The sequence below is a fragment of the Euleptes europaea genome, chromosome 9 (assembly GCF_029931775.1).
Source record: "Euleptes europaea isolate rEulEur1 chromosome 9, rEulEur1.hap1, whole genome shotgun sequence".
NCBI classification, from domain to species: domain Eukaryota; kingdom Metazoa; phylum Chordata; class Lepidosauria; order Squamata; family Sphaerodactylidae; genus Euleptes; species Euleptes europaea.
Genome location: NC_079320.1, coordinates 91,092,814 through 91,113,732, shown reverse-complemented (window position 1 = coordinate 91,113,732; position 20,919 = coordinate 91,092,814). Strand labels below are relative to the sequence as shown.

Genomic DNA, 20,919 nt, shown 5'->3' with positions numbered 1-20,919 from the left:
TCCGTAGCGATGAGCACAGTCTTTTGAACGAGAACATCTGCAAAAGAGAGGAGGCCAAATCTAATAGCTCTCAATTCCAACAGGTTGATATGCAAGGTGGCCTGATGAGGGGTCCACCTCCCCTTAACCGTCAGGGTGCCACAATGAGCCCCCCAACCCCCCATAGAGGCATCAGTAAACATCTGGAGATCCGGCAAAGTGACCCCAAAACTAACACATTTGAGAAGGTTAGACTCCTGCGCCCACCACGTCAAGGAACGAATAACCGCCCTGGGGATAGACAACATTTTCCCTTGAGGGTCGCTGTTAACCTTGAAGGCCCTCAAGAACCAATTCTGCAGGGGTCTCATGCGTAACCTGGAAAAGGGACCACAGCAGTAGTAGATGACATGAGCCCCAACAACTTTTGAATAACCACCGCCCTCTGATACCTCTGTGAGGAGAAGTACCCTACTAGCTTCTGAATAGCTCTAACCCTAGGAACTGGTAGGAAGGCGGAATTAAGTTCGGCATCTAGGGTCGCCCCGATGAAGTCCACCACCTTAGATGGTGTGAGGCAGGATTTCTCATAATTAATAACTAGGCCGAGATGAGTCAAGGTGGTTGTCACCTTTGAGATAGAGGCGATTAGATCTTGATGGGACCTGCCCACGACCAGCCAGTCGTCAAGATAGGGATAGATGGTGCAACCCTGTAATGTTAGAAAACCTACCACCTCCGCCATCACTTTTGTGAAAACCCGTGGGGCGGGAGATAACCCAAACGACAAAACCGTATACTCATAGGTGACCCCGTGACATGTAAACCTAAGATATTTCCTACATAGCTTGTGGATTGCAATGTGGAAATACGCATCCTTGAGGTCTACCACCCCAAACCACATGTCAGCTGATAAAAGGGGTAAAATGTCACGCAGGGATAACATCCTAAATTTCTTGAACTAAACGTATTCATTCAAATCCCTGAGATCCATAATAGGCCTCTTACCCCCACCTTTCTTGTCAATTAAGAAATATCTGGAGTAGAAGCCTAGTTGAGAATCAGTGGGCGGGACAACCTGAATTGCTCCTTTTAGCAGCAGACTCTGCACTTCCTGGAGGACCTCTACAGAGAACTTGCCCGAGTCTGGGGTGGGGTAGGTACACGGTGGAGTCTCAGTGAACTCTACGAAGTATCCCTTTGAGATGATATTCAACACCCAGGAATCATTCGAAATTTGTAACCATTTACTAACAAAAGGAAACAAACGTTCAAAGAACATTGAGACAATTGGACCAGACATCGGAAACGCCGATACAACCAGGACAGGTAGAGTTGGGGTTGGAATTGCTACGTCAGGTAGTCAGGAAGCGTTCTTCTTTCCCCCCTGGTTGTCACGTGGGGGGTATCCCCCCTTCCTACCCCGACTCTTAGGGGTGAATCTCTTATCCTGCTGAGAAGCGGGATAATGCCGGGGCTGAGATTGTTGATAGCCCCAAGACTGAGGCCTATGAGACTTGCCCGAATAATAAGATTGGGACTGCCTATAGAAAGGCCTGGTTTTGTACGAGGGACCCCCTTGCTGGGTGACCCCCAAGGATTTTGCTGTTGCCTTTTGCTTGGGGAGATTGTGTAAAACATCATCCGTCAAACCGCAAAATAAAGCTTTGACGTCGAACGGCATGTCTTCTATCCTAGCCTTAACATCTGGCGCCAGTGTGGATGCCCGTAACCAGGAGTGGCAACGGAGGACTATGCTCGACGCCATACTCCTACCCGAGGCGTCCGCCATATGTCGTGAAAGAGCAATCTGGTTCTTCCCCAGTCTCTGGCCCTCTGATTGGAGGCCCATCAAAAGAGCTCTCTTCTCATCAGGTAGAGAATCCAAAACCTCAGATACCCTGTCCCATAGAAACATCTTGTACCTTCCCATTAAAGCACCAAAGTTGGCAATGCGGATACCAAGAGCAGCCGAAGAGTAGAGTTTTCGGCCCAAACCATCCAACTTACGACCTTCCTTATCTAGGGGGGCCGAATGGGCACCCGACTTGTATTTAGCAGCGAGAACCTCTGTAATAATAGAGTTTGGCTGCGGATGTTTATAAAGAAATTCCGCGTCCTCCTCATTAATCTTATACAGATTCTCGATTTTCTTAATCGAAGCCACAACCGAGGCAGGCCTCTGCCAGGTGGCCATGGCAACTTCCTTAATCCCCTTGACCATGGGTAACTTAGCAGGACCCGTGTCTGGGCTAAATAAAACCCCCATAATGGGATCAGATGGTCTAGGGTCTGCTTGAGTGGCCGATAAATTTAAAGATTTAGCCAAATGCAATAAGAGTTCAGAAAAAACCCTTAGGTCCTCCGTGGGGGAAACTGGGGTGGGGTCTCCCACGATGTCATAGGGGACGGTAGGGAAGTGTCTTCTGCAGAAGACTCTGAACCCAGCTCCCCCTCATCATCGCTGACGTCGATCTCGATGACTTGCCTGGGCCTCGACGTCAAAGCCGTTGTTACAGGTAGTTCACCGGCGACAGGAGCTGTCGAAGTCGAGGGGAGAGGAGCTGGAATAGGCCGAGTTGTCCCCTTGTCTGCTGACGTCGAGGAGGGGTGCTGACGAGCGATGAAGGAAGAACAGCTGTGTGCTGTCTATGGCCCCGAACAGAGTCATCCCGGCGCCGATGGTAAGCCTTGGAGTCGATGGGGCGATAGCTGTCGGTGCCGAACCCCCGATGATAATAGTCGACATCGAATTGGCGTCGAGGATCAAAAAAGTTGAATTGTGGATACCATGGAGGCGGGCAATACCCCCATGGACCCCAGTCCTGGTACGGAGCAAAACCCCTCCGATACTCTTCCGACGTCAGGGGCTCCTCTGCCTCCGAGGCAACATCCTCGGGGATCTCCAGGACATCCTCCTCCGACGAGGAACACGCCTCAACCCCAGAAGGCGATGGGGGGTGAGGGGGCCTTAAGGCAGGTGCAGCCGCACTCTGCAGGCGCTGGCGAGGGCTCTGACCCCGATCAGCAGGGGGCGTCGAGCCTCTACTCGGTGGACAGCAGCGACAAGGCGAGGCGGAAGCATGCCTCGGCGACCCCGATCCCTTCCGGGAAGGAGCCTGATGTCTCGGCGACGACCTACCAACGTCAACCACTCTGTCAGGCACACACGGCGTCGATGCTCGTGACGTCAACGGAACCGGCAAGGTGGAACTCGCTGGGGCAGATCGAACAGAGTCTCCCCCTTTCTTCGATTTGGGCGAGGCAGGGTTCTTCTACTTATCTTTGTGTTTTTTAAAAGGAGGTTCGGACATGGCTCTATTGTCTCTAGTATGAGAGGTGGCTTTCTTAGACGTGGTAGCGGGGTCAAGAGAAATCTCTCCCGGAGCTTGATCTGGACGGAGTGATTTCTCGTACAGAGCTGCCATTAACTTTTTAGCCCTGTGTTGGCGGCACTTGTGAGTGAACAGCGCACAGGCCTTACAGGCCGCCACCACATGCCCCTCGCCCAGGCATAGCAGGCAGTCGTGGTGCTCGTCAGAAGAAGCCATTTTCGTACCGCACATGCGGCACTTCTTAAACAAAGCCATGTCCATAAAAAAATACTAACTCGTTGAGGTAAACAAAAAATATTTTACCTCAGAACTCGTAGAATGACCGAAGCTCGAAACCAAAACGCTGTTCTCTCCGCAGCGGCAGAATGAGAACTGAGGGAAGAGTGCTCCCCACCCCCTCCGGTCAGGTGACTCCTGGGTGGGAAAGGCTGTTAAGGCTGGGTCCCTGATGGGAGGGGGAGGGGAGCGCTCCTTGGGAGCTAACTCTTCTAGAAGCTTTGCTAATCTTTCCGTGGCTGGCCTGCGCCTGCGAAGTCCCATGTGGGACTGCACAGAAGCCACGAAAACGAACAGAATGGTTTCCAATTGGCAAAGGTGTTAGACAAGGATGTATTTTGTTAAGTCTGCGTGGGGGAACATACGAGGTCAGAGACGAAGTTTCAACAGCAACCGCTTTATTAGGTGAACGAGAACAGAACTAACTTGGGGTTTAATTTGTAAAATCCGGACAGGTATATGTTGTAAGTTATAAAGTGGTGTTACGGGGGGCAGAATATAAGGTCACACGCCTGCCATTTTTTCCTTTTGCCTAGGAACTTGGGAAGTATTTGCCAGTTACACAGTGGTGCCACACATCCGGTCTCAAATCTCGTAGTATTCTCGCGATGGCAGACGATAGCTGATACTTCCGGATAAGACGTGGCTTGAAAATTTGTTTACTCAGAAAAGCCTCCTCCCGGAAATGGGGGGAATCTGCTCGTCCCTCCCCTTTACACTTCTAAATTTCTGATTGGTGGCTATAACGTCATTCAAAAGGTCCCAATTGTTATGTCTATCCACCGATCAATTTGATTAAGATCCTGCCGGCTTATCCAATATTTTTAAATGTCAAAGAGTCATCCAAACCTCAGATGGGGAGATAAGGATTCTGTAGATATTTTTTCCACTCCTTCGGGACTTCCAATTCCAGGTAAAACAAAAGAGTTCTTGTTACTTACTCAGATTTTAGAAGAGTAGGTATTCTTGCTTATGTATCGTTGCTTAGATGGTAATAGGTAGGGGAGAGCTGAGCCTAATTCCAGAGAGACATTCATGGCAATGGTTTCCCCTCAGGCCGGGTGGGACCTCATCCAGGATTCCAAGAGCCGTCCGATGACTCTCTCAGCAAAACTGGGGTCAAACCGCACTTCGTGGGCAGCAGGAGAGATCCTGTTTCCCAATCCACTATTTAGGATCGGGTTGGGGTGCAGGATTACACCCCAGATTCGAACGAATCTTGGTTCCCTTGGGAGCCCCCAAGAGACGTGGTGCTCAGCTCAGCGTCCCTAGCGGAAGTCAATCTCCCTAGCGGACACACTACCAGAAGTAGCAACCATGGAAAGTGAGATTAAATTTATGGATCAACTAGCCTCTCTGACAAACAACATCTACGAACTTGTCAATTGGAAACTGGATGTAATTTCGGGAGATCTCAAGGATATAAAAGACCGAATTATGACAATGAGATCAGAGATGAGAGAAGGAAGCTCCCCAAATGACAAACCATTAAAAGATGAATTAAATTCTGCAAAGGAGATGGAGAGCTATGAAGGACCACCAAAGGATATACATCTACAAGAAGAAATTGAACTAACCCAATTGACAAACATGGATATGAATGTAAGAGACTTTGATTTCTGTTCATATGATTTACCTGATGAACTTTTCAAAGTCAACTGTTTGGGATATGATTTACACTGAAATAAGATCGATTAAACAGGAAATATCCCTAAAATATTGGAGAGGATGTTGTTTAGTATGATTAAATTTATGTTATACTGGCTGCAATCTTATGCAGCCAAATGGAAAGGGACAAAGGTTTCAGAATAAAGGGATTAAATCATTTAAATGTTAGAACTGGTGGAGTTGGAGAAACTAGGGAAAAGGGGAGAATTGAAGGAATCATTGTGATAATGTATAAGATCTGGGAAAAATGGAAGGTTACTTTTTATTCTGATCCAGAATGTAAAATTTTATATAACATGAAACTTTAGAATGAGATTAATACTAGGATCAGAATATGTTAACGAAGGATAATAACACTTCATTAAGAGGTAGATGGAGGTGATGGGGAAGTCGATTTATTTTTTATGTTTAATGGTAATCAAGACAACAATTAATGTAATTGTGATTGTGATATTATTTTTACATTGTTGTTAAAATTATGAAGAATTTATAGTTTTAAAAAACCAATAAAAATTTATATATATAAAAAAACTTTTCAAAGTCAACTGGGAGAATTTAAAAGGGCAAAAAGCTGGAAATACCGGGATTTTTCTTCTTGCCTTAGGGATGGAAGAGAACATGCTGCAGATTTACCATCCCCCATCAATTTTCACAGAGGGAATTGCACTAACAACTTCCATGGATGCCCTTCGACGCTTAAGGCTATTGGGAAAAAGAGGAAGATGCTGGAAATTTAAGATAAAGAGACTGGGTCAAAGGTTTAGTCTTTCTCGGGATTTAATTATAAAGGACTGATTAACTGGCTTGGCTTTGACAAAAACAATAATTAATGGCATTAACATATCTGATACTTATTAGATATGTGGGAGAAATGGAGGAATCATAATGATATTCATTCTCAAAGGAAGTTAAAAATGATACTTATTATCTAATCCATTTTTTATTATAAAAATAGTGCCTTTTATTTGTTCTTTCTTTTTTATTTTTATTTTCTTTCTCTTTATTTGAATATAGACAACTGAAATAGCAAATACTTAGATTGTGAGTAATGTTAATTAAATAAAAAGAAAAAAATATCTTATAAACGTTAGTAATAATATTAGGATTAGAATCTTAAACAAAGGAGATCTATATATAAATAAAAATGTAAATGTTCGTTTGTTCAAAATCTTAAATCTCCGAACGTTCTTCACCGATTGCTTTGAAATTTTGACACAACGTTGCATTCGAATACGAGCGTGTTTTTATATACCTACATTATATAGATGTCACACCTGTGACAGGTAAAAACATGCTTTTCTTGAAAAACAGCGCCATCTGTTGGATGTAAAAGCAACACACGCTATCTTCTTAGATGCACCAGGAGGAACTGGTAAAACGTTCCTAATTAGACTGATTCTGGCAGCAATGCAATCCCAAAATGACACAGCCTTAGCTCTTGCGCCGTCCGGAATATCTGCGACATTGCTACCAGGTGGAAGAACTGCTCATTTTGCTTTGAAATTGCCATTTAACATGCAATTCATTGAAACTCCCACGTGCAACATTTCCAAAGCATCCAGCATGGGAAAAGTATTGCAGAAATGCAAACTTATTGTTTGGGACGAATGCACAATGGCACACAAGAAATCGCTCGAGGCTTGATCGCTCTTGATCGATCATTGCAAGATTTGCGTGGAAACATCAGACCATTTGGGAATGCATTAATATTGCTTGCAGGAGATTTCAGGCAAACATTACCTGTAATTCCTCCATCGACACCAGCGGATGAAATAAATGCTTGCCTGAAATACTCTACTTTGTGGCGACACGTCAAGATGTTAAAATTAACTACAAATATGCATGTCCAGCTGCAAAACGATCGATCAGCTGAGATATTCTCACATCAATTGCTGGAAATTGGGAACGGAAAGGTACCAGTTGATCTGACCTCAGGATGAATTTCATTGCCTCATAACTTCAGCAATTTAGTGACGTCAAAACAAGAATTGGTTGAAAAAGTATTTCCCAATATTCAAACCAATTAGAAGAATCACGATTGGCTTAGTGAACGAGCTATTCTTGCGGCCAAGAACAAAGACGTCTACGAACTTAACAATATTATTCAGTCTCACATCCAAGCGAGGCAGTCACATACAAGTCCGTCGACACTGTTGTGGAAGCAGATGAAGCGGTTAATTATCCAACAGAATTTTTGAATTCACTCGATCTGCCAGGGATGCCACCGCACATACTGCAATTGAAAATCGGCGTGCCAATTATCATGTTGCGAGATATCAACCAGCCAAAGCTTTGCAACGGCACGCGGCTTGCAGTAAAAAAATTCATGAGCTACGTCGTAGAAGCAACAATCTTGACAGGGCCTTTCAAAGGTGAAGATGTCCTCATTCCTCGCATTCCTATGATTCCAACGGATAAACCATTTCAATTTAAGAGATTGCAATTCCCAATTCGATTGGCGTTTGCAATCACCATCAACAAAGCTCAGGGGCAATCTTTCGAATTGTGCGGTTTAGATCTAGACTCGGAGTGCATCTCACATGGACAATTATGTGTTGCGTGTTCTAGAGTCAGCAAACCACACAATCTCTATATCTGCACAGACAATGGAACAACAAAAAATATTGTATACCCACAAGCATTGTGAAATTAAACATATTAGAAACGTGCGCTGTCTCTTTTCTTTCTTTTCCATTTCACCAGACTGGGCCACAGCAACGCGTGGCCGGGTACCGCTAGTTACAAATAAATGACAAAATTGAGGGAGGGGTAGAGGAAGTCTTTATACTTTATTTTTTATCTATATACATATGTACTTTCAACAATTGTTTATTAGAATTTATACTCTGATGTTTACCTACATTGATTGTTGAATACTTTGTTTAATTAATATAGAAAAATAATTTTAAAAATTTATATAAAAAAAGGGAACAGAACTAACTTACAGTGACCAGACCCCTGCTTACATTCCCCCCTGGCCGCCTGTGGCCACTCCCCCCAGTCCGTGATTGGGGGGGGGGGAAACCCCAGTAGCCAATGGGAACATACAGTTCAGGAGCCTTGGGGAACACCAAGCTGCCCAGGGTTTCCCCTGATGCAATTACAAGGATTGTTCTTCCCTTGATTCAATCACACATACCCATGCATACATAACAACAAGGATTGTTATTCCCTTGATTCAATCACACACACCCATGCATACATAACACCCCTCCCCTCCAAGTCCGAGAGCCCCCCACTTAGCACACAAAGCCCTTTAGGTGGCTCGGGCGCGACTGGGCCCACTGGGAACAGTGTGGCGCCAGAGTGGGAACCACAGGCTACTCTTCGGGTGCCGGATCGGCTGTGCTGTCGGGGGCAGTTCCTTCTCCTGCACGGCCTGCGGGAGGGTCCATCGAGAGACCAGTCCCCAGGGTACTCAGCTCCGATGCCGCGGCTCGCTCGCTGTCTGGGCTGTCCGTGGCGGCTGGGGGCGTTGGCGTCTCTCGGGCGGCAACAGGGTCGGGCAAGTCCACGTCGCAGTTGGTCTAGGTGCCGCCGCAGAACTTGCCCTTCTGGAGTGGCGACCCTATACGATACCGGCCCCGTCGCCTCCTGGACTGTGGCCAGGATCCAGGCTGGGCCAGCTCCGTAGTTGCGTGCGTAGACCGGGTCCTCCTGCTCCAAGAACCTGGGGGTGGCAGCGGTCTCCCGGCCTGGGGGCCGGTCCGATAATCAGGTCAGGGTGTAAGCGGTCGAGCAGGGTCTTAGGCCGGCGCCCCATCAGGAGTTCTGTGGGACTCCGGCCCGTGGCTGTGCAGGGCATGGTGTGCTGAGTCAAAAGAAAGTCTACCAGCCGTGCATCCCAGTCCCCGTAGACCAGTCACCCCAATGAGTCCTTGGTTGTTCACACCATTCTTTCCGCCTGGCCATTGGTGGAGGGGTGGAATGGCGCGAATGCCGAATTAGGTTCTGTGCCATAAAGTCCCAGAACTCGGTGGACGTGAATTGGGCCCCGTTGTCTGAGACCACGGTGTACAGCAGGTCGTGTGTGGCGAAGAGCTGGCGCAGCACCCTGACAACCACCCGAGCAGTCATGGAGGTGACGACCACCACCTCCAGCCACTTGGAGTAAGAGTCCACTATGAGGAAGTGTTTTGCCCTGGAACGGCCCAGCGAAGTTGATATGTATATGGGACCATGGGGCTTGTGCTGACTCCCATCGTTGGACCGGGCTGCGCGGCATCTCGGGCCGTGACTCTTGGCAGGGCTGGTAGCGCTTGACCCACTCTTCCACCATGGCATCGATACCGGACCACCAGACATAGCTCCTAGCCAGCGCCTTCATGCGGACGATCCCTGGGTGGCAGGCGTGCAGAGCCTCCAGGACCCTGGTGCGTAGTTTGGCCGGGATGATGACCCGGCTTCCCCAGAGCAGGCAAACTTTGTGGACAGACAGCTCGTGCTGGCGGGCGGCAAACGGCATGAATTCAGCCTCTGGCCGGGCCACCAGCCACCCCTTCCCCACCCAGTTGAGAACCTGGGCGAGGACGTGGTCCTTCGCGGAATGGGCGGCAATGTCCGATGCGTGGAGCAGCGGCTCGGGCAGGGTCTCCAGCAGCAGCATGTTGTTGGCCGAGGATGGGTCAGGGTCGGACCCCTCAACAGGCAAGCGGCTGAGGGCATCTGCGTGACCAATGCTCTTGCCGGGTCGGTGACGAAGCCGGACGTCGTGTGTGTTGAAGAAGATGGACCACCGGAGCATGCGGGGGGACAGGATCTGTGGCATCGGGCGATCTGGTACGAACAGACCAAGGAGCGGCTTGTGGTCCGTGACGATGGTGAACGGGCAACCGTAGATGTAGTCGTTGAATTTCTTCACACCGGCCACTACAGCAAACGCCTCCTTATCGATCTGCGCGTAGTTGCGCTCTGCCTGCGAAAGGGTCCGGGAGAAGAAAGCGATTGGGGCCTCCCGAATGTCAGGCAACTGGTGGTTGAGGACAGCACCGATGCTGTAAGGCGAGGCATCGCAGGTCAGGACAACTGGCAGCCACTCGTCGAAGTGCACAAGCAGGCTGGAGGACGAGAGAAGGCCCTTGGTGGCCTCAAAAGCGCGCTGTTGAGGCCCACCCCAGGACCATGGGGTGGACTTGTCCAGGAGCAGGTGCAGCGGCATCGCGACCGACGCCTTGTTGGGCAGGAAGGCATGGTAAAAGTTCAAGAGTCCCAGGAACACCTGGAGTTCCTGCTTGCACTTCGGCGGCGGGGCACTATGGATGGCCTTGACTTTGGCGGGCGTCGGGTGAATTCCATCGGCGTCGATCAGGTAGCACAGGAACTCCACTTGTGGCAGGCACAGCTGGCACTTTTCAAACTTCACCATGAGACCGGTGTCCCTGAAACGGCCGAGGACCAGGCGGATGCGCTCCAGCAGCTCGCTCTCTGAGCCACCAGTGACCAGGACGTCATTGAAGTAAGGGATAACGCCTGGTAAGCCCTTGAGGAGAACCTCTATGAGGTTTTGGAAGATCCCCGAGGCCGAACTGACCCCAAACTGCAGGCGCCTCACCCAGAATGCGCCCCGGTGCGTGACTATTGTTTGGGTGTCCGTGGACTCCGCATCAACCGGAAGCTGCTGGTAAGCCTGGGCAAGGTTGAGCTTAGCGAAAACTCTGCCCCCAGCGAGGGAAGCCAGGAGATGGCTCACGATGGGCACCGGGCAGGCGTGCTTCTGGAGGGCCTTGTTGATGGTGCATTTGTAGTCCACGCAGATCTGGACCTCGCCATTGGCCTTAAGCGGCGTGACAATCGGTGTCTCCCATCTGGCGTTCGGGACGGCCTCCAGGACACCCTGCGTGATGAGGCGATCCAGCTCTGCATCGATCTTGTCCTTGAGAGCGAAGGGAGCCCGGTGAGGCTTGAGGCAGATGGGCGCAGTGGACGGGTCGAGTTGAAGCCGGACAGGCGGACCCTTGTAGCATCCCAGGGGAGCATTCCACACGTCCTCAAACTCTTCCCAGACGGACTTGAGGTGAGCCTGGTCAATGTGCCTCAATCCTAGGGGCTGGAATCATTCAAGACCCAGGAGACTAGCGCGCTGCCCCTTGACGACGATGAGCTGGAGCTTCTGCACGAACTGCTTGTAGCAGACATGGACGGTGGTGATGCCCCGGACCGGCACCCTACGGTTTTGGAAGTCTGTGAGGATGAGCCCAGTCTTCTGGAGCTTGGTGGGTGTTGCTTGCGCGCACAGTCGACTGAAGGTGTCGTCTGAGACCATGGAGAGTGCAGAACCAGTCGGCCTCCATCTTGCACGGGGTGGATCAGGATGGTGATGTGGACCTTCTCCACAGCATGAATCTTGTGCAGTTCCACATTCTGGATGCTGTGGTGGGGGAAGTTGCGGCAGCAGCATGGCAGCGTGGGGTCCTCGTCGAACACCACATGGGTGGGCTGGGCGGTGCCATCTTTCCTCCCAGGAACTGATGGGGAGCCCCTTTTCTTCGCGGTGCGGCAAGCCCTGGCAATGTGGCCCACCCAGCAGCAAGCCCTGCACTCAGCGTCACGGAAACGGCATGTATGGCGGTCGTACAAATCTCCACAGGTAGCGCATGGCCCGCCTGCTGGACCCCGCTGCTGGGGGGCCCTGGTGGGCATCTTGTGGGCTTCCTCTTCCTCGTCCCCCTCGCAGGCGTCCTTGTAGTGAGCAGGAGCTGCAGCACGAGACAGCGGTGCAGTCCCCCGGTCCCCGATGCGGTCTGCCTTTGCCGACGCTTCAGCCGCCGTGGCTTTCTCAACAGCCGCCATAAGCGAGACCTCCTTCTTTGCCACGAGGCGGCGGCGCACCTTTTCGCTCCACAGATAAAAAATGAGCCGGTCCCTGAGGGTGCCGTCGAGGTCCAGAAAGTTGCAGAACCTCGCGGCCTGATGGAGCGCCGCAACATAAGCGGACACGGTCTCCCCGGGCTCCTGGTCCCTCAGTTGAAATTCCAAATGCTGGGCGAGCTGCGTTCGCTGGGGGGCGAAGTGGTTCCCCAGCGCTGCCATGATGTCGGCGAATGGAGTCTCGCTGAACTTCACGGGGGCCAGCAGGGTTTGCGCCAGCTGGAAGGTCTGAGGGCAACAAACGCTGAGGAAGAGCGAGTGTTTCTTGCTGGCGTCGGTGACATCATTCACATCCAAGAAGAAGCCAAGGCGGTCAGCATAGCTCTCCCAGGCGCAGGGGTCAGCCGGATCGAATGCCTCCATGGAGCCCTTGGTGGCCATTGTGCGGCGTGTCGTGTCTCCCTCGTGTGTCATAGTGATTCAGCAAGACAAGCCGGGCTGCCTACCGGCCACAGTGATTTCAGCAGGATTCAAAAGTTATTTCAGCAGGACAGCCGAACTGCCTACTAGCCTTCGTCACCACTGTTAAGTCCGCGTGGGGGAACACACGAGGTCAGAGACGGAGTTCCAACAACAACCGTTTTATTAGGTGAACGAGAACAGAACTAACTTACAGTGACCAGACCCCTGCTTATATGCCCCCCTGGCCGCCTGCAGCCACTCCCCCCAGTCCGTGATTGGGGGGAAAACCCCAGTAGCCAATGGGAACATACAGTTCAGGAGCCTTGGGGAACACCAAGCTGCCCAGGGTTTCCCCTGATGCAATTACAAGGATCGTTATTCCCTTGATTCAATCACACACACCCATGCATACATAACATATTTTATCTCCCTCTTCAATCTATATGCAGAAAATATAATTAGGAAAGCTGGATTAGATTTAGATGAAGGTGGAGTGAAAATTGGGGGGAGGAACATTAACAATTTGAGATATGCCGATGATACTACATTACTGGCAGAAAATAGTGAAGACTTGAAATAACTACTGCTGAAAGTTAAAGGAGAAAGTGCCAAAGCAGGACTACAGCTGAACATCAAGAAGACAAAAGTAATGACTACTGGAGAATTACTCAACTTTAATGTAGACAATGAGGAAATTGAAATTGTTCAAGACTTTCTATTCCTTGGCTCCATCATCAACCAAAAGGGAGACTGCAGCCAAGAAGTCAGAGGAAACTGGGAAGAGCAGCCATGTAGCAGCTTGAAAAGATTCTTAAGTATAAGGCTTTGTCACTGGCAACCAAGATCAAGTCATTTCATGCCATTGTATTCCCTATTACTATGTATGGGTGTGAAAGCTGGACAATGAAGAAAGCTGACAGGAAGAAAGTAGATTCCTTTGAAATGTGGTGTTGGAGGAGAGTTTTATGGATACCCTGGACCGCCAAAAAAACAAATCAGTGGGTTATAGATCAAATCAAACCTGAACTCTCCCTAGAAGCTAAAACGACTAATCTGGTCCCAATACGAGAAGACTAGTTGAAGGCAGCAGGAAAAGAGGAAGACCCAACATGAGATGGATTGACTCTATAAAGGAAGCCACAGCACTCAAATTGCAAGGCCTGTTAACACACACAGAATGCAGGAATGGCAGGTGCTTCACTGAATGAGTGTCTGAGATTACTGGAAGGTTCACTAAAGACCTGATTTGAAATTAATCCAGACCAGTAAGAGGTGGCAATGATGGGAAATTCCGTGCACAACCAACTGGAGAAATGCCAGTCCCAGTCAGAGCTGTGCAGGTTCACACCTTGTAGTATTCCTGGGTTTACTTTTGCTCCCCAAGTCACACATGGCAGCCGTCGCTCAAGGGCTTTACTTAGACTGCTGGGAGATAAAGGCTTGAACCTGCAGCACATATATGCCATGGTCTCTTATATTTTGGGACACTTAAGGTTCTTAAGTAGCTTGCACATTTCTTAAGTACTGGAAAGTTTAGATCCAGGGTTAAAGGCAAACAAGGTCTATGTGCCACAACATGCATATTGTGGTAACCGATATCATATAGACCCTCTACCTGGGGCTGCCCTTGAGAAGTGTTTGGAAACTTCAACTGGTGCAAAATGCTGCAGCCAGGATGTTGACTGGAGTGGGTCGTAGGGACCACATCACTCCAGTCCTGGCCCATCTACACTGGCTCCCAAAAGGTTTCCAGGCACAATTCAAGGGGCTGGTCTTAGGGTTGCCAGCCTCCAGGCAGAGGCGGATCTACTGTGAAACTAATGAAGCTTAAGGGCCCCAAATCCCGGAGGGACCCCCTAAAGCAACTTTTTTAAAATGAGTGAATTTCTCAACAAAATCGATGGAGTTTTTTAGTGATAGAATCATAAGCCAATGGATTGAAGTAGTTAATATTGGCTTTAGGATATGCTCTAATACCCATGTCATGTGGCCTCAAAATGTCCCTCAAAATTTTCTCGGGGGCTTGCAGGGCTCGAACCCCCAGCTGTAAGGGCTCACTGAGCTCGCCAGAATCTATTCATAGCATACATTTTGGCAGCTGGATCCTCGAATCCTTCATTGGTACACAGCTTAATAGTTCTATAGCTCAGCCCTTAGGCTAAAGCCAATCGGAACCATAAAAAGACATCTGAATTCTCAATTCAGGCTGCACTCATCTTGCATGTACATTTTAACACCAAAAATCAGATTTTCACCTCTTTATCCTAACAAGCCCCCTCTGATGACCTTCTACCTCCCTATTATTATTATTATTATTTATTTATTAGTTACATTTATGTGTGTGTGTTAAGTACCGTCAAGTCACTTCCTACTCATGGCGACCCTATGAATCAAAGTCCTCCAAAATGTCCTATCTTTGACAGCCTTGCTCAGATCTTGCAAACTGAGGGCTGTGGCTTCCTTTATTGAGTCAATCCATCTCTTGTTGGGTCTTCTTCTTTTCTTGCTGCCCTCAACTTTTCCTAGCATGATTGTCTTCTCCAATGACTCGTCGTCTCATAATGTGACCAAAGTACAATAGCCTCAGTTACATTTATAGCCCACCCTCATTCCCAGTCACAGCCGGGCTCAGGGCAGGTGTCATGATCCTAGGCCTCAAGTGCGGCCTACAGGCCCTAGGAAGGTTTATATTAAAGTAGTTACCAGGCCTAAATCTTGTTTTTCCATCCATGGCAAAGTACCATTTCAACATATAGAACAAAATGTAAATCCAGTAGTACCTTCAAGACCCCCCAAAATTGTCTAGCATACGAACTTTCATGAAACAAAGCTCACTTTATCAGTTACAAATGAGAATGAAGATTCTTCAGGCCTTATATCCAGGTCAGAAGGTGGAAATGGTCTTTGTAACACCCCTCCCACATTCCGACCTGGATATAAGGGCTGACAGATCTTCATTCTCATTTGTACCTGATGAAGTAAGGAACATTTTGTTGGTCTTTAAGGTGCTACTAAAACAGCTACCCACCTGAAACGATTTTAACACATAGTTATCAACCGCATGGCACCAGAATTGTTCCTAATGTCATCTAAAATTCCACCTCGGCACACATGAGAGCATGCAGCTTGAGCAAGGCCCAATATTGCATCCTCGGTCTGCATGTGGCACTATTCAATGTGATGTAGTAATGCTGCTTTCACAAACCTTCAATTGTGCCAGCCCAGCAATCGATATTTGTTTAACTTTATTTATCCCCTGCCTTTCTTCTCCACAGAGACTGAAAGCCACTTACATTGTTCTGTTCTCCTCCATTTTATCTTCACAACAACTTTGTGAGGTTAGTTACACTGTGACTGGCCCAAGGTCACACAGAAAGCTTCCCTGGCAGAGTGGGGGTTTGAACCTTGGTCTCCCAGGTCCCAGTCGGATACTCCAAGTACCACACCACACTGTCTGTCAATGCCAATATTCCCTGCTTGTAGGTATTCTCCCCTTGAAAGTTTAGATCTTGCCATCTCTAACATACATAAGTAAAACAGCTAAAGAAATCTAGCAATCCAGATAGGCTATAGAAGAAAATGAAGCACTTTTAAGCAGATGAAAAGCAGAGCCTCACCTTGGACTTTTCTTCCACTCTGGCTGCCTGTCGACAAGCTGGGTGCAAAATTGAAGTTCCTGGAAAGTAGAGTGACACCAGGGTTATCTATTGCTATCTGCAACCATTTTTACTCCAGTGGTGTATTCACTGATGTAAAAACAGCTGAGCTAGACCAAATGATGGTGCACAGACATGCACTACAAGAGAATGATCCAACCTGGCCAGACCAGGGCTAAATTCACCCACAGCCAAACTGAGGTGTGGCGCCCGTGCTGAGACCCAGTGCTTTGGAAGACTTCCACCAGGGACAGTGTTGGTGTCTGTCGCTGTATTTCCTAGCCAAGGGCTTGGCCCCAGTTGACAGAATGGGGCAAGCCATAGACACCATTTAGGGTTCTGAAAAACTGGGGGAACCTAATTCGTGGGTAACCCCCCTCAAATTAAATAGGATTTGCAGACACCAGCACCTCCTCCACCTCACCAGACTGCAGCTGGCATTTGGGGCTGCCTCAGCAACTCAAGCTAGTGTATGAAAACACCACAGCCAGCAGGAGGCAAGTGAGGGGGGCACCAGAGAAGGAGGGGGGGTAAACGAAGAGGGGAGCTGGAGGAAGTGAGCCAGGATGGGGGGAACTGGGATTTCTCCTCCCTGTGAGTCCTCGCAGATTCCCTAGTGCCTAATCAGGGCTCAGAATGCAATAGCCGTTCAACAGTTAGGTACAACAACAACAAAAAGAATAGCGGCCATGCTCTCCAAGAAAAGATGTAAAATTCTGCACCTCGGGAAACAGAAATTCCACATTTATTATTTTACTCTACCTCTCCTACACCTGAGATAATTTAATTATTCAATTAACCATGAACGCACCGAAAATTGCACTAAAGCCAAATCCACTTACAACAGATTTTCCTAACTTTCCCACCCCCAAGAAAACGTGACCAATAATGGAAATCCCCCCCACCTTACCTTGAAGATACATTTCTTCACCTTCTGCAAACATCTGACGGCACTTGATACACCTGGCACAAGTTGGGTGATAGTGTTTTTCTCCTGCCTGGGGAGTGGGGGGTGGGAGAGGAGAAAAGGACGACAAAGGCGGTCACAACTGATATAAATCTAGTTTGCACTACTGCTCTCCCACAGCCGAGTCTTCGAAAAGACATCAAGAAAGCCAAGGCTTTGTTGGTGTCTTAAACAGCTACCCTACCTCATGCTAATTTATCTTTAACAATTTCCGGAGTGGACTGCAACCACCTGGCAAAGCCCTGGATGACTGTTCATGATCTGTTTTGATGGTTGCCAAGCCCCTCGCAAAGAATGCTCCATTTGGCGGCCTTGGGACTGTCCCAGAAAGGCACTTCAGTAAGAGTGAATAATAATAACTGCTTAATACAGATCAGTTAGGTCTTCACAGTTAAGAGAGGCACTCTTGCTTGGCAAATGTAAAATACATCAGAGGACCATGAGGCATTCCACAGTCTCCTCAGTCCACATAGCTCCCATGATTCACTGTATTAACCTTTCTGGTTGTCAAAGGGGACCCCTCCCTCCCATTTTCACCAGTGGAAAAGCTGGTTGGATCTGACCCACCCTTCAGCTTTGATTTGCTCATCAGCAGCAATTCAAGGTTCCCTCCCAATGCCTCCATTAGATGGTCAAACTTCTCCGTAATAACAAAGACCCTGTGAAATGGCCCAACCAGAGGAAGTGCATGAAGGGTTGGGTCCGCTGAGTTTTAATGGCTTCTGGTCTTTGCTTTTGAGTTTTCATGGAAAGGACGGTTACATTTGGGTGAGCTAACATCTTCATCAGGTTTCAGAGAAGCTGGTGGAGGGGACAGAAGCAAGACCCAAGTTATAGTCAGGGAACTATCTACTTAAGGCTCAGCTTCTTCCCCCTCCCATCTACCCCAAGGGGTGGACTTATTAGAATGATTCACCAACACAGACTTGTAAGCTCCTATTAGTTTCACAAATTCTCTGGGGGGATTGGGGTGTTCTGGTGGTCCTCTGCTGAATCCCAATAGCAGCCTGCAAGAGAGAACCGGCTGTGGCGTTACACAGACTCTCTCCCTCTGGCACAAATATCCCCAGCTTTCTGGTAGCAGAGATGGGTACAAGAAGAGGATAGGGAGATGGCTAGAGCATCCATTGATGAAAAACTTGGGAAAACAGAACATCCCTCAACCATGTTTGACTCTCACAAATAGTAAATCAGCTAGCAGGTCACAGGCCTCGCCAAGGACACTTTCTCAGGCCGGACTTAATTAGCTCATTGGTTGCAGCTGAGAATTCCAGTTGGGAGGGGTTACTCACTCATTCCCCAGAATGTTCCATGGTGTGTGTGTGTGCGTGTGACCCACTTCGCACCTGGATGCTTCGGTGGAGACAGCCCAAGGATTGGTTGTCTGGTGTCAGCAGGTGAAGGTCAGCTTTTTCCATGAGAAGTCGCCACTGAGAAGTTAGTCACTTCCCTTTCCCTCTTCCCCCTCCTTCCTTTCATGCTGCCAGAAATACTTTTGTATTATGCTCTAGAAACCTCAGGCCTCAAGTAACATCTATGCTATATAGGACTTCAGTAAGTATTTAGGGAGATAGTTTTGTTATTTTTTGCTACAGAACTATAATTTGTGTTTTTAAAATATTTTTATTAATTTTCTTCAATAAAGTTCTATTTAGCTTTCATTGGTGTTAGTTACTGGCCAAACCCAGAGCAGCTTTTCTTTACTACATGGAGGCAGGGTCTTGCCTCCCCACCATCTGAGGGGCGGGGACGGGGGGCACACACAGAGCCTTTTCTCCACTAGTAATGCATCAGCTCAATCTCATCTAACCAAATGGTTCAGGGGGGCCCAAGATCTGGTGACTCCTTCTGATCACTGACCTGTATCTCCGCTGCTCTCTGTGATGCTCATGCCAGACCCTCTGCAGATGAAGGCCCCCCCTCATCTAGTGGTACCTGATGATGGGAGCTTTGATTCTCAAAAGCTTATCCCCCCCCCCCCACACACAATCCTGTTAAGCCTCTAAGGTGCTACTCGAATCTAGCTGTTCATATTCTAGCGGGACCTGGATGCCAGTTTAGTTACAGATTCTTTGCACAGAGTGTCAGAAGTGCCCATTTGGAGCAGGTGCTTGGATGGTTTCACGTTGTTCCCTCCAACTGATGTGGGCAGATGACTTGGCATTCTGAAGCACGCCGCACGTAAAAGATGCCTTTGATCTTCCAGGCTGGTTAAATCTTTCCAAGAGATACTGAGAGTCCCTTTGGTGTTAGGCATTGAAGGAAGCAGGAATAAGATCTCTACAGAAAAAGCTCTCCCTAGCAAAGAAAGATCTGGCAAATGACCAACCAGTGTCTGATCTCTCTTTTTAGTCAAGGCAATTGAGTGTGTCATGGCAGGTCAGCTTCAGGCATACCTGAATGTCACTCTTTCTCTTGACAGTTTCTTTCTGGTTCCTACCCTGGATGTGGAGGAGGAAGTGGTAGGATGAGCTCCACTTATACACAGATACAGGAAAATTTTCCCCGTTGATTTGGTTAAATATCAGTGGCAATCATCTTATTTTATTGGATTTTATTATATTGTCATCTCTACTGCCATTCTCTGGAGGTTTCAGTCTTTCCTTTCAAAGGGAGTTTCCACTGGGGAAACAGAGTTATCTGTGTGAGAACTGTGTCAGAATGAACTTATTTACTGATCAGTATATGAAAAGTAGGAAACATGTACTGATAACTGGAAAAGTTCCCAGTGTGGGACCAGACGGGCTTCCTCCTAACTGAGGAGACATAGTACTTCCTGAACATATTTCCATATACCTTGGCCATAATAATGGCTGCAAACTTACAAATTCCCTAAGAATCAGCGGTAAAGAGCTTTCTTTAAATAAAATTCCATGTCAAAGATCCACCCCTACCTCAGCTCAGCGAATACCAGGCGTCAGCAACCACTGAGAGCAGCCCTCCCCAACACCTGCAGTCATGAGCTCAAGGTCGTTTCACAGGTATTCAACAGCCCTGCTAATTAACTCACTGATCACAGCTGTGAGAGCTGGAAAAGGGGAAAGTTCTGCTCATCTTTTAGAGAGCTCTCTTGGGACAACGTCCTGATTGGTTGTAGGAGGTCAGCAGACCAGTGGCCTAAGTTTCCTATAAACGTATACTATCCTGATAGGCCTTACCGTCCTACCTTTTCCTTTAGTACCTATGTCTTATGTTTCCGTTGTGTTACCTTACCATGGCTTCTACTTTGGATTATGGCGCTTAACTTTGAATTGAATCTGCCAGCTCTTCAAGAACTTAACATCTGTGCTGTAAGAACCTTCACTAAGTGTATCTAGGAAGTTGACTTTGTTGTTTTTAAGTGCTTTGAAACCTCACTGGAACTGTATTGTTTTAAACCTTTTTCTTAATTTTCTTTATAATAAAGCCTGTTTTGTTGCTTTGAGTTAACTTGTCCTAACCCAAGATAATCTCGGATACGGTATCAAAGGAGGGTCTTGATCCCGGATTCAGAATAAGGCAGGGCAGCCTTGGCATTAACTAATGCCCCCCCCCCCAAGGCTCACTCCAGGGCACTAATGTGGTGGCCTGATCCAATGAGCCTGCACAAGGAAACCAAAAGGGGGAGGTAAAGCTACCTTTTATCAATTAAATGGGTTAGAGGCTTACATTTTTGTGGGGAGATACTTGGCCACCGCCAGTGTTATACTTAGATCTCTACCCACCAGCAAAAAGGGGACTATTTTATCCCCCATTACGGTCGCAGGTAGTTTTGTTAAACTAGGAGTGA

General features: G+C 48.2%; 1 protein-coding gene across 1 annotated transcript in view; it reads right to left on the bottom strand.

Moving 5' to 3' along the window:
• ABLIM2 (actin binding LIM protein family member 2) overlaps window positions 1-20,919 on the bottom strand; it is a 102,248-nt gene that overhangs the window by 59,977 nt on the left and 21,352 nt on the right. The window contains exons 7-8 of the mRNA XM_056855131.1: window positions 17,094-17,181; window positions 16,145-16,203 (exon numbers count right to left, since the gene is read on the bottom strand). Of these exons, the coding sequence (XP_056711109.1) occupies window positions 16,145-16,203; window positions 17,094-17,181 (147 nt within the window). The remainder of the gene's footprint in view (window positions 1-16,144; window positions 16,204-17,093; window positions 17,182-20,919) is intronic.